Source organism: Plectropomus leopardus, chromosome 7 (genome assembly GCF_008729295.1).
Source record: "Plectropomus leopardus isolate mb chromosome 7, YSFRI_Pleo_2.0, whole genome shotgun sequence".
Lineage (NCBI taxonomy): Eukaryota > Metazoa > Chordata > Actinopteri > Perciformes > Serranidae > Plectropomus > Plectropomus leopardus.
The window spans coordinates 22806177-22820071 of record NC_056469.1 but is presented as its reverse complement, the minus strand read 5'-3'; the positions used below and the strand labels follow the sequence as shown (position 1 = coordinate 22820071).

General features: G+C 37.8%; 3 protein-coding genes across 3 annotated transcripts in view; all 3 read left to right on the top strand.

Moving 5' to 3' along the window:
- The window catches only part of arhgef1b (Rho guanine nucleotide exchange factor (GEF) 1b), a 54850-nt gene extending 50384 nt beyond the window's left edge, over nt 1–4466 (top strand). Inside the window, exons 32-33 of the mRNA XM_042489121.1 lie at nt 435–539; nt 1434–4466. Coding sequence (XP_042345055.1) covers nt 435–509 — 75 coding nt within the window. The 3' untranslated portion in view covers nt 510–539; nt 1434–4466. The remainder of the gene's footprint in view (nt 1–434; nt 540–1433) is intronic.
- A 1202-nt stretch (nt 4467–5668) lies between these two features.
- Nucleotides 5669–10269, top strand: cd79a (CD79a molecule, immunoglobulin-associated alpha). Its single transcript, XM_042489130.1, has 5 exons — nt 5669–5808; nt 6283–6615; nt 8271–8386; nt 8655–8717; nt 8912–10269. The coding sequence occupies exons 1-5, from the start codon at nt 5760–5762 to the stop codon at nt 9035–9037; spliced, it is 687 nt and encodes a 228-aa protein (XP_042345064.1). The 5' UTR covers nt 5669–5759; the 3' UTR covers nt 9038–10269.
- Nucleotides 10270–10515: 246 nt separating this feature from the next.
- The window catches only part of lipeb (lipase, hormone-sensitive b), a 34437-nt gene continuing 31057 nt past the window's right edge, over nt 10516–13895 (top strand). The window contains exon 1 of the mRNA XM_042489155.1: nt 10516–10622. Within this exon, the coding sequence (XP_042345089.1) occupies nt 10532–10622 (91 nt within the window). The 5' untranslated portion in view covers nt 10516–10531. The remainder of the gene's footprint in view (nt 10623–13895) is intronic.

The following is a 13895-nucleotide window of genomic DNA, read 5'->3' as shown; positions in this document are numbered from 1 at the left end:
GAGCCGACTGGAAAGAGACACACAGTTGGGCATCAAGGATTTCACAGAGGATAACTTAAGTAAGGAGCGAGCTGTGGTATACTTTGGACAAATGGGGCCAAAATGGCACAAAAGAGAAACTAGAGAATAGAAAACCATTTAACCACTGCTGTTATTGCTTGGCTGAAAATTGCCTTGTGAAATTGGACTTCTCTGAAAATGGCTATTATGTCCAGCGCTTGCAATGGGATGTGTCAGAGAAGCAGCGAGGGAGACGAAGAGAGGATGTTAAGAGGAGGAGGTTGAAGTGTGTGTGTGTGTGTGTGTGTGTGTGTCTTTGTGCGGTGCGTTGTGCGTTTGTGCGGGGGGGGGGATCTAGGGGGGGGGGGGGGGGGGGGGGGGGTACAAATGTCTGTCCTCAGTTCCTAAGGTGATATTGATTTTGTGTGTTGCAGACAGTAGAAGAGGAGCACCACAAGCTGCAGGAGGCCCTTTCCAAGTTCTCACTGGAGGGGGGTAACTTTCAGTAAGACATCATCACGCCACCTGCTGGCCACTAGGTGAGAAAACTGAGCTATATATGTAACTGAAGTATTATTATTGTAATTTAAGTGATGCTCCAGTATAATATAAGCAGAAGAATCAGATTAAGTCTCATCATTCATCATCATGGGTATGACAGTATATTTTTTCAATGACAAAATGTGATTGTGTCTTTTTTTCCTCCATCAAACCAGAATAAAAATGAAATTGGTTAACAAGCTTTCCATAATAATGAGAATATTTTGCTAATTAACTTTACTCCCAAAGCACTTTTCAGATAAACGTATAAAATGCCTTTACACTCTTTTGCAAGTTAGAATGATTCAGCACTAAAAAAAATGCATTAAATAAAATCTGACCACTCAAACTAAAAGGTAAAATGATTAAATAAACAAAAAATGGATAAAATGTATTAGATCTAAAATGTAAAACATATATAATAATGTAATAATCCCTATAATGTAATATACATTTTTGGGTTAATTATGCAATGAACCAATTTAAAATCATTATAGTTTACTTGATAAAGACTCAGTGATCATGCATCTGTTATAGCAACTGTAAATAAAAGATATTGAATACATTTTGAAGCCAAGAAACATGCACAATGGAAGGATGTTTTTCAGCTCTAAGAGGGGTCTGCAGGTGTCTTCCTGTCAGACTACATACGACCCAAAAAACCCTCATGAATAAGATAGGACAACCTGTATTTAGCCTGGTATGCAGGTAAAAATTTCTAAAAAATCGTTAACACATATACAAACATACTAAATTCATACAGATATACACTGAATTGTACCAACCCTCCACCCCAGCATAAATTACACCGTTGTTCATAATTAAGCTCATTAACTTTACATGTTGTCATCTCACATTCAGACTTTCCCTTCGTCCTTTCTCCTGTTTTCCAGATTTTTACTGGTGCTGGTTTGGAGTGCAAGAGTGACTTTTCAGAGGCTTCCCTGGAAATTCCTAAAACCTCACAAGTCATGCCTGGACCCTTTTGCTGCATTAGGGGGCTGTATGCACAGTGCAGTGGTTCAGTGACAGAACGTTGGAGGTGTGTGCATATGTATGTGTGTCTGTTTGCGTGCATGCTTGATAGAGAGGTATACAAAGAAAAAAAAAAAAGGAGACGTCCTACTTCTGAGTAGGAGGTTGATTTTGCAGAGAGGTGCCAAAAAAAGAAGCAATATTTTTGCTGTGAGAGAGATGCTGCCTATCAAAATGTAGTTATTTGCTGTAACACACATACTCACACCAGAGACATGCGAGCTTGAAAATAATTATCATTATTACCAATAGCAGATGTGCAGTAACGAAGAAATTCCTATGTTTGCCCACCAGGTTAGCTTTTACAATGGTGGAAGCCTTTAAGGGGCCAATGTAGCGTTTGGAGATGTATTGAAATACTACTGCTGATATATAGTGTTATTTCTTGTCTATGCCAAAGTATCACAGAGATGCACTTTTTTTGTGATCAAACCAAGTTGAACCCACACTGTTTTTGCGAAATCTATTTACTCTCTATTCAGTTTTTGAACAGTTGAGCTTCATGTAGGCAGCACTCATTAATGAAAAGATTGCATGCGAGAAAGTGTGTGTATGTGTGTTACAAAGTTTTAAATAAGGATGTGCTTATTTTGAGGGTTCTTGCTGTCATTAGGTCACATAGAAACATGTATAAATAGTGGCACTATAGGTAATCATGCTGTTAATAATGGAGTTTGTATTTACCACTTTTATTTATTCCTCTGAGTTCTTTTTGGTCAGTGAGCTGCCTCAACTGACTGAAACTGTTGAGCACTGGGCCAAAGAAAAAGAATGCGTTAGAGAAAATGTTAGAAGGCAAATCTGGAATGTGTAACAAAGATCAAGGTAGAGAGAGAAGAAGCAAGATTTCGGAAAGGAATGGGGCGTGAGTTTAGAGGTTGCTTTGGTTTATTTGAAGCCAGCTTGAACCAGACGGTCATGAGAAGATGTGTAGAAAATAAGGTTAGGATTTGTGCTCAATGTACTGAAAAATGTAAACACACACACAGAAATGTACGCCGACCTACACTGAGAGCCCAGTGCTATAGAAGTATTCACAAAGGCAGCATCAATCCTGCAGTTCCTCCTCCTGATCCAAAACACGGACTTAACTTGGGGTAATAAACTGTATCATATGACGGTAGATTAGCAGAAGATTCTATTTTTCCCTGGTAGCAATATTTGCATCAGAACTGATCTCTGTGTTTGTATTTTATTCAGCAGTTGATTGTAATTATAATGAATTTCTGAGAAGTGGCATAACTGTGGCCATGCACACAGGACCAAAGACAAAAACAAAGCACCGTTAGATCCTCATACGAGCTGTAATTCTCTTTTGCTTCATCTGCGCAGTAGCTTGTCACTTAAAACTAATGCAGGAGTGATTGCTCACAACCTGCTTTTCCTCTTCCCAAACATTTGGCAACTTAAAGGATTTCAAAAGCACATAGAAGAATAAAGCACTGGTTGAAAAATGTTGGATTTTCTAATAAATTGTACAAGTTGATGCAAAGATGAATGTTAGACTGCCCTCACCTCATGACCAAACCCAAAGATATTGTGTAGATTTCTACAGTGCAGCTTGTGGTGTGACTGTAAAGAGTTATTGGACACATGGGACCCGTTCCAGCTGCAGAAAAAAGGCGACAAGTTTAAGAAGCCTGATGAGGACACAAAGGAAATGTTTAAGGTTTGGAGGAAGGAAAACTGCAGTCGCCAGCACTGTGATCACCATCACTTCCTGATATGCATTCTCACTGTTGTTGTTGCAACAACAAACGCCCCCTTTGGACCCCACTGAACATCAGTGTAAACTTATGCAAATGTCAGTGCCATTAGTCACAAGATGCTAAATTCTATAACATTGTGTTTGAAAATTACTGCCATCTCTCCCCGTGTCTTCCTCATAGAAATTGTAAATAGATGTTAGCTTAAAAACAATTGTAGAAAAAGCATACATTTGTCCTCCTATCAGCTCCATACACCTCTTGATGCTCACATGTGATGGCATGATCACCTTTTCCTACCTACCGCACAGTTTTATCATATGTTGTGTATTTCATTTGATTTACCTAAATGGGTAGGGGAGGTTTTGTTACTGTTTTTTTTTTGTTTTGTTTGTTTTTCCAAGCAATTTTTCGTCATTATGTACTATGCATTTGGCCATAACGGTGAGAGAGACAGGACTTGTCTGTAACTTGTCTATGCATGAATGAGTTTTATAATTATGCAAATATTGTAACCACGACTTTCTTTTGGTGTGCACGTTAAAGCGCAACTCTGTCTTGTGGCCATCCAGCTTACTGATGGGATACATTTGAACAGATCATCTCAACCAGGGATTTTTAACTGCTGGTCAAACGCCGGCTTACAGCGACACCTTCACTCGCTGGCTGACCGACTGCTACAGGCGCTTCTCGCTCTCTCTCCTCCAGATGCTTTTCCTCTCGCCTTCTATATACGAATACCTAGATGTATAGAAAATGTATTTATAGAGTGGTGCCTTGTTCCGATGATCTTCATCAAGGGCTCTTAGGTCTATAAACACAATCACTGTTTTGTTTGCGCTCTCTCACGGAGGACTGCGACCTCTGATAGTGGGAGACAACGACAAAAAGACTGAAAACGATCAAGAGATGATCCCAGGATTCTGTTTTTGTGTCCACCTCCATTACAGCAGCAGGATTCGAGCCCTCCACCAACTCAGCCAGCCAGTGCCCTGTATAGAAAAGACACTGCTCCTTGTCATACAGGCGTCTTGTCTATCTATAAACGATGAATATGCAAGAACTATACTGTGTATTTGGGGTTTGATTTTTATCATGTAAGAGGCTCTTTAATGATGTATACTTAAGGAAAATTGTGGTACGTTCTGTTTTTTAATTCTTCATTTTTTAAATAAATTGGGGAAATAAATTCCTGGTTTGTCATTTTATATAGCTACGAGCCAGTGCGTATGATAGCATAACTTGTAAACTATTGATTTGGAGTTCGTGTTTAGTTTGGTTTGACTCTTTATAGATACAGGGTTTAGTGAGGGATTGTCCAAAGATAAGTATGTTGATTTCATACACATACAATATCCTTCATGAAGAAACGAACATATGCAGTTTAAACAAACATGGCATTTTTAAATTGGTGTGTAATCATAGGGTAACCTGTTTTTGTGCTATTTGGCACCCATCTTTTAAAGGTCCAGTGTGCAGGATTTAAAGGCATCAATTGTCAATAAGAATCAATTGTCAATAATCAATAAGAATCCTTGTGTTTTTGTTTCCTTCAAATCAGCTGTTTATATATATGTATGGGACGGATCTTCGTCCAAGGAGTCCTCCGTGTTGTTTCGTAGCCCAAAAAAAAAGCACCTTTTCTTGGTGCTTCTGATGTTTTTGATGTTTGTGCTATAGAAATAAACTTACCTTGCCTCTAGTTCTGTAGCGTGACCACTAGATGCCACTAAAACCTACAGAGTGGACCTTTAAATGTGCTATACAGGACCTTTGTGAAATTGTGCTATATCGAACCATTAGATACCAAATAACACTTTATTGTTTTTAAAAATTTGAGCCTGGGGGCACTTAAATGATGCCAGATAATACCACTTTTACTTAAAACCACTGGGATCCCAAATCAAATGATTATTAAGAATTTCTTCTGAAATGTTGGCTTTGAAGATTTAGATTGCTGTACTAAATACTGAGAAATGCAATACACTATATTTTCAAACGTGGAATATTTCTGTTCACATGGCACAAAGGTTTAGAGACACTGCTTTAATGTGTCATCCTCTGGAAAAACACTGTTTGTGGGCTATTTTAATGTTGTGTTTTTATTCTGTAAATTGAACCAAGCTGAAAAAGAGTCTCTCCTGGTTCTTCTGCTTAGTTTTGTGGGCAAGGAACGAGCAGAGAACCTCTAAAGAAACATATGGGGGCCTAGAAAGTTTTTTGTGTGGCAGCTGTGCAATATAGTATCTATGCCAAAGAACTAATGAGTAACCATAGTGATCTGTTTTCTAAATGTATACAGATATAACTTTAATGCAAATGTTGAACAGTCCAGATGCATTCAAGCGTAAATCCTGACCGAGAAAAACAAGACACCAGTGCCTTGGGCCACAGCAGTGAAGACTGGGATCAGTATTGTTTAAACAATTTTCCCTGCAGTATTTTGGTACATTTTTTTGATCTCCAGATCAAACATTCATGATCGCAATGGGCACAGTGACAAACTTTCTCCTCTGCAGCTTTGTTGGTGAGTCAGATTAATTCATTTTTAGATGCAATATTAACTGAAATACGCATTGTTAAGTATATAAACAAGTATATACACAACTGTTTATATTTATGTAGATGCAATAATTCTCTGGGTTTTGTAGAAAATAAGCATGTCTGTAAATTAAAGCTAGTATATGTTTAAATGACTTTTTTTCAAATTTAGCTCTTTTGAGTTCTGCTTCAGTGAGCCACATCTCCCGTCACAGCAGATGGCTGTGCTCTCATATTGTATTTTTGTCCTTAGTTTTGGTTCGTTATGCTACACATTTACAGCTCATTCTATTTATTTTTGTTGGTCAACTTTTATATATCATTGTAAATGCAGGTTATGCTATTACAATATATGCTATCATAATTAAATACTTTAGTAAATGTTGGTTTCAAACCAAATGACGAACACATTTATAACAAATGCATTAAATAATAATAATAATTTCTGTTTCCTTTACAGTGGGTATTGCTCAGAGTGAGGTGATTTTACATCCGGACAAGCCATTTGAGAGGGTGAAGGTCCTTAACCAAGTTAAGCTGAGGTGCTGCTACTCTTCACCAACCACCAGACCGTCAGAAATCACTTGGATAAAACGCAGTTCCAACAAAACCCAGGCTCTACGTGCTGTGGAGCTTTCGGACTTTGTGATTAAAAGAAGGGCAAAACTCTCTGTCAATTTCTCCTGTTCCACCCTAACCTTCCAGCGAGTCCAGCTGGAGGACACCGGGATGTACCAGTGTTGGCTGAATGACAGTAAACTCCTCTCCCATGGCACCTACCTGCAGGTCTACAGTGAGTGTCCATGTGTGTGATGAGTGAGATGGAGTCAAGCAAGCTCTGAGTGCTGCTAACACCTCATAAGCCATAAATCCTGTTAACGTTAGTCTAGCCAAGAGCTGTGTGAGTGGCAGCATCACTCAATGCTGCAGTTTGGTTAATCTTTACATCATCAGGATGGTCTCACTGCAGTCTGCTGCCCAGTCATTTACTTTAAATAGCACCAAGATTAGATCAAGTTGCAGTCAAGCTAATGTATAGAGGGATTTGTCACACTGAAATGCCATTTCGCATCATAATCTCATTAAAAGCAGATGGCGGATGTGGAAATTGAAAACAACCGCTAAACTCCTCCGGGGATTATGTGCATTCGTTTGCAAGAGTGCCATTACCCAACTATCAATTGTTTATTCATCAGTTCTATATGTTAGACTTTGTTCTCTATACTAAATAGTACTGCTATGTAGCGAAACAATAAATCCCCAAGTAAGTCTGTTTAGCCTAACTGTTTATGTGCACTCAACTTTCTTTGACGTGCATTCACACTTAAAACGAAAATAATGTACACAGTATCAAGATCCTTTAAGTAAAAGTACTAATGCCATGTTGTAAAAATTACGGATGAGAAAGTACACCATTATCTTTATCTGTGTTTGTTCAACCAACTAAATAATCTATATCAGTACCTGTACATAGAATGGGTGCAGTTAAAACTGGGAGGGCGTGGGGGTTAAAGCGTAAATGGGTGGGACTTGATTGGAAATTGATATTTTAAACCTGAAATTGACATGGGTTGCAAGAAGTTGCTAAATTTATTAATTGTTGCAAAATTTAACTTCAGATCATTTTAAATCCCAAATAAGAGATTAAAGGGCTCCCCAAGTGAGGATTTTACTTAATTGTGACAACAGATATGTATTAATTTATAACAACCCATATTTTCTAAACTCTTAATGTGCTTTGAATGCAGTGTTGGATGAAGTATTCAGATTTTTTTAGTTGAGGAAAAAATATAACAATGTAGAATTACTCTGTTAAAAGTACTACATTCAATATATTTCTAAAAGTGCTATTAGCATAAAATATACCAGAAATTAAAACACATATGAAGCAGAATGGCCCATTTCAGAATAATATGCACTGTTATATTATTTGAGTATGATTATTGATGCATCAGTTTAATGTTAAAGCTGGTGAGGGTGGAGTGAATTCAAATTACTTTGTATAGTCAAAAATAACAGATTAAACCTATTTGCAAATTTAGGTTATTGATACAAAACATAACTAAACCAAGTAACGAGTGACTTAAGTCATCGGATAAATGTAATGCAGTAAAAAGTATACGTGCCTCTGAGATGTAGTGGAGTATAAGTAGAAGGTAGCATAAAATAGAAATACCCAAATAAAATACCTCAAATTACTCAAGTAATTACTTGAGTAAATGTACATTCTTTGTACATACATAAAGTAATTAATAAAGTAACTAAAGTTGCCAGATATTTGTAGTGAAGTATAAAGTACAATTTTCCATCTGAATTGTAGTGGTGTAGAATTAAATAGTGGCATGAAAAAAAAAATACTTGAGAAAATCACAAGTAATCTTAAGTATCGACCATTGAAAACATGTATGTTTATTTTATTTGACCTCTGAACCTTGTTTGTATGCTTAGAGCACTTGGAGAAGACGCTAAACCTCAAGGAAAGCACCAAAAACAAGATCCTGACGGCTGAAGGAGTCTTACTGCTACTGTGTGTTCTTGGGCCCTCTATCACTTTTCTCTTCAAGGTCAGGAGGTCACTGTGTAAAGACTGTGTGTACTTTACCCTCCACTGATCTGTCAAACACCACTGACTCAACGCTGAAGCAACGGATGCTTTCCAAAATGTCTCAATAAATAATTCATGTCAACACACCAATAATTATTGCGATCTGTTAAAGACTCTACTTGGACTGTCCACGAGTTTATTAAATTGATATTATTTTCCTGAGTTTCTTGCATTTCCTGAAGGTGTACTTTTTCACAATTTTACCAACTTCTGTTTTCCCCTGACAGTCAAAGAGACTAAACCAACTGGAGAAGAAGAAAGTGAAAAAGGAAGAGGAAAACATATATCAGGTAAATTAGTCAGATCCTCTCTGCGTCAAACGCATGACACAGCATTTGGGAAACACTTGTGCAAGTCACATTGCTTAAAACAGGAACAAAGATATGAATAAACATGTTATCCTGTACTAATCAATTTAACATGAATAAGTTTTATTGATTTTTTTTGTGTACTCGGTTTCTATATCCGTTATCTCACATACCAGGGGCTAAATCTGGACGAATGTTGGTCAACGTATGATCAGATCGAGCGTGCCCAGACACATGGCCCGTACCAGGATGTGGGCAACGTAAAGGAAGAAGAGGAGCCGATCCAGCTGGAGAAACCCTGAGGGAAAGTGGAAAAATAGAGTAAAGGGAGGAAGAAAGGGAGAGTGCTGAGTCTATTTTGAGAGCCAATGTTTCACTGTGTGATATTTGAATATTAGGTTCATTCTTTGCCACACACAGTTTTGTACATAACCTGCGGTTGCAGTTTCAGCATCTGATAACATATTGATTATTTAGCTTGTTTAAGTTGAGATTGAGAATTGTTTTTTGACTGTGGGAACAGCAGCTGGCAAAACAGTCTCACAACAGGGTCCGCTCAGTCACGGCTTTAGCCAGGATAATAGAGGCCAGAAGTCCAAGATAGTTTTGATGCGACATACATCCTAATGTTTAGTGTGTTAAATTGAAGGACACTGAGTCTATAAAAATAATCATATCTGTCTTTTATATGTATAACTTAAAATGGCTAAATGTAAACAACCCTTCAGTTACCCTAATTACACAACAACAACAACAACAACAGCAGCAACAGCAACAACAGAGGACTTGTTTTCTCGGTGTACCCAAATAGTAGTTGCAGCCTTGCACTCAGTTGCTGTTCTGACCTTTCAAACATAACTTGGTGCATCTTTTAAACAGGGGTGTCGCACCAAATTCTGGGCCCTATTCGTAAGCAATCTCTGTGGGCACCCCGCCCTTCCTTTCTTGATCTATGTCTCTCTCTAGCACCTTTTGATTTTTTTTTACAGCCAGTTTTTTAGTTTTCATTCTTTAACTTTCTTTTCTTTTCTTTTTTTTCCTTTTGGAAAAGAAAAACCCTGATTTCTCTTCATAGATATGATATGATTGTGTGTGTTGGTGATCCAGCAGTTTATGAAGAGGGGCCTCAGAGAGCTTCCACTATTCTGTGGAACGCAGTCTTTATACCAATTTATTCTGCCAATTATAATTTAGTAATGACAGTAGTTACTCTATGTAGAAATAAAAACCTGTTAACAAAACAAAACTTTCCATGCCAGGGTCAAAGTGCTTAGAAAAAAATGGTAACACCTAAAATTTCATGACAACCAAGCAGCTCCATCTGCTGAGACTGTGTGATGCGTTCAAAAGCTCCAGAATATATTCTGAGTCGAGTATGTGGTGAGATTGTTTTGCCATCATTTTATGTTCACCAACAAAAAAAAATCTATGAAAATGAATTTCTTGAATTTTACTTAATGACTCTATGATGTGTGACAATCTATTTGCTTCCTGCCATTGCTTAAAGAATAAAGTTGTGTAAAAGAAAAAAAAATCTGATTAAGTCTTTTGTGAATTGTCTGCAAACATAATCCCTAATCTGCTATGAATGGCTCACTTTTTCTTTGACCAAGTGTACAACAAAGGCAACGGGGCGGACACTAATCGATTTCTGAGCGTCGTGATTGGTTACTCGGCCGCGGCGCTGTCGTTCATTGGCTCCCAGTTTTGGCGTGGGCGGGGCGTCGGGGCTCGCAGGCAGGTATGTAGCGGAGATGTGAAGGGAGAGGCGGTGCGTAAACAGAGAGTAGGCGAAGATGGCGTCGAGCAAGAAGAGTGGTGGGAGTAGCAGATTTGAGAAAGGTGTGAATGGAAGACGCTCGTCCAAACACAAAGAGGGTCCAGTGGGTGAGTTTGTCTGTGTCGTGTCACCGTCGTCACAGCCCCCCCCGTCGTTTTTCCTGTCATTAACGTCCCCTCCTGAGCCGTTCCCTCCTCCCGTAAGCGGTCGTTAGCATTCCCGTTAGCTGGCCTCGGGTAGCCGAAATGAACAACTTGGATTTAAGCCGCTTGGTTTGTGTCAGCCGCTGTGATTGTTGTGTGACATCAAAACGAGGATGTGGAGACTTTTAAACGCGCTCATGAAACGAGTCAGCCTCCTCTGCCGGCATTTCCGTAGTTAGGAGCATCCCTAGGTCACAGCTACAGTAGTTGTGTGTGTCGTTTGTTTTAGCAGTAACTTAGTAGTAATGTCCTCACTGTATGTGGCTCCACTTATATTCACTTTTTCACAATCTGTGTCCTTAGTTTCAGCCGCAGACACGGACAGGACCCTCATGAACAGGTACTCCAAACATAAACAAGAAGGCTAGGGTAAAGGATGGAGTGTAACTGGATTAACCTTCCCAGCATAAATCGATTAATCGAAGTGATGCAGTCACTGGTGAAGCCGTCATCAGTTCTGCCTGTGTGGCATAATAACAGGGACACACGTGGTGACTAATGGGCAGTGGTGAAATGTAACTCAGTACATTTACTCAAGTACAAATTAGAACGACTTGTAACTTGAGTATTTTCTTTTCATGTGACTTAATACTGCTACTCAGTTCAGAGGGTGATATTGTCCTTTTTACTTCACCACATTTACTGAACAACTTAAGTTCGTGTACATATTAATATTTTTGCCTAATAAACATAAGCAGAGTTAATAAAATATGATCTAAAATGACCTAACAGCTTATACAAGTACAAATGGTTTGTTGATTTATCAATTTGCCAATTGACATAAAATTACCTGCCAACTATTTTGATAAACATTCAAGCCTTTTTCTATTTAACAAAATAATAAGTTTGAGGGTTTTTTTCTGATATTTGAGGGTATTTGATTCTATTTTGTTATTATTTTGATTTTTTTAAAAATAATTTTGAGTTTTGGGGTGTTTTTTCCTTTTCCCCCAATCTTTAGTTTTTACCAGTTTTTTTAATTTTATGGTTTTTTTTGGGGGGGGCAGTAAAATTTTCAGGACTTACTTAACAGATTTTTAACTGAGTAGTTTTACAATTTAGTATTAGTACTTTCACTAAGGGATCTGAATACTTCTCCACCACTGTGCCAAGGGGCAGAAGGTAACAGACTTAACAGGATGCAGGACAGGCATTGTGGATCTGGTGCTATGACTAAATACTCCCCCTGTTGCCCTCCTGTTGTCTGGACCACTATCTCACTTTGACTAGAACAATCCAAACTGACTCAAATGACCATTACTTTCAAAAGGATTCCTTAGCTTTGTCAAGAGCCGAACAATATGCCACACAATGTCTTTGCTACGGTTAAAAAAATCATATCCGCCTGTTTATGAATGGTTTGTTTATAATAGACTTGGGCCTGGATAATTGGATTAGAAGTGTTTTTACTTAATCTTATTTGTTGTGCTCTGTTCTCAGCTGACCTGAGGATCAGATTCATAATTTTCTGTTTCATTGAATGCATTATAAAACTGAAGGGAAGCCCTGTATGTCCCATTTGAAGGGGGTGTGGAGGCTCATTGTTGCTAGTTTCCTGTTGTTCAGTTTGGCCTTGTGTGTTTGAAGGTGCTCTGTATGGGAGAGGGGTCAAAGCCTCCTAAACACGAGACGACAGAGCCCCTGCTGTTGGCGCTTCCTCTTGCCTATGGGCTGCTCAGAGTTTTCTATTTTTATAGCCTGCTTCCTATAGACACGACATTTTGTAGAGTATCAGATATCTGGTCAAGTTCAAAAAGACTGACAAGATAGTTTATCTATCAAGGAAAACACACTGTCTGGTCTCAACATGTATGACAAAGACTGAGACTCTGCATTTGCGTAGATATAAAAAAACACTGCATTGTGACAGTGAGTTCCACTTCAAGGAACAGCCGCTGCGTTCTCATATCCTTTGACTTACATTTAGCCAGACTTATTGAACATCTTGAAACTGTCTGTTTAGGTGTGATAAGAGAAACACATGAGAGCTGTGAGTTAGAGGTTTTTTTTGTGTGGAAGGAAACAGTTGGGCTCTACTTTCTAGCCCAAGAGGCAGGTTTTTACAAACAAGAACAACTGGTTATCTGCATGTCTGTACAGAAGTTACACTTACACTGCAGAAGGAGTGACAAAAAAGTAAAGGACTTTGCCCTATTTCTGTATACTTGCTACAATTAAGGCCCCAGTCAGATCTATATAAAAAGATACATACTAGTAGACAAGCTCTTTGCAGATAAATGCAGAGAGGATTATGCAGGGTTTCCACAAATCCTTAAAAAAATCTTTGCAAAAGGCATTAAATCCATTAATCTAAAAATAAAGCCTTAATTGGTATTAAAATGTCTTAAATCATTAGGAGGGCAATATTATAAATATTTTTTTCTGACATTGCATTATAGAATCTCAAAATAATTGGTAATTGGTATCTTTTTAAAAAAATAATTGATCAAATTTAACATCACACAAATTAGGATGAAGGAACCACCAATACTCGTACATTTACCACATCTAATCACATGACAAATGAACAAGCTTTTTTCCCAAGGTAACCCAAACAAATACCTTAATAACATAATATATTCATTGTTTTACATGTCTGTGAATCTAGAAAGTTACATTTTTTAGAGCATTTGATGAAGATCATCTAACTCTATATCTAGAACAAAAAAAAATTAATTTGAAGTAAATATTTGGGCAAAATTCTCCCTAACAAGTAATTGATGTCAGTTCATGTTTTTATTCTTCAATTTTGGTTAATGTAAAATTGGTCTTAAATTTTAATTTAAGTGGTAATAATAGTCTTAAAAAGTCTTAAATCTATTTTGCTTTGTTATGAGAAAACTGGGAAGATAGCTAAAAATGCCCAGTATAACAATAGTTAAGAAATATAAACAAACAAAAAAATCACACCAAAGACCTTTCATTTGAACTCTGGGTTATGGACTTACGTTTCACCAAATGCCTTTATTTACAGGTTTTTATCTTGTAGCTTACAGACATATTGATTTGTCATTGTAGGGAAAGTACATGTTACTGCTAACAGTAGTGATGGTACTATTCTGTGAAGTGTCCCAAAAAGTCATGACAGTGTAACAATGACCGAGCATGTACAATAATGTCTAAAAAATGTCTATGTGTCTTGAATGACAGACAATAACAGGCAATAACAGGCTGCAA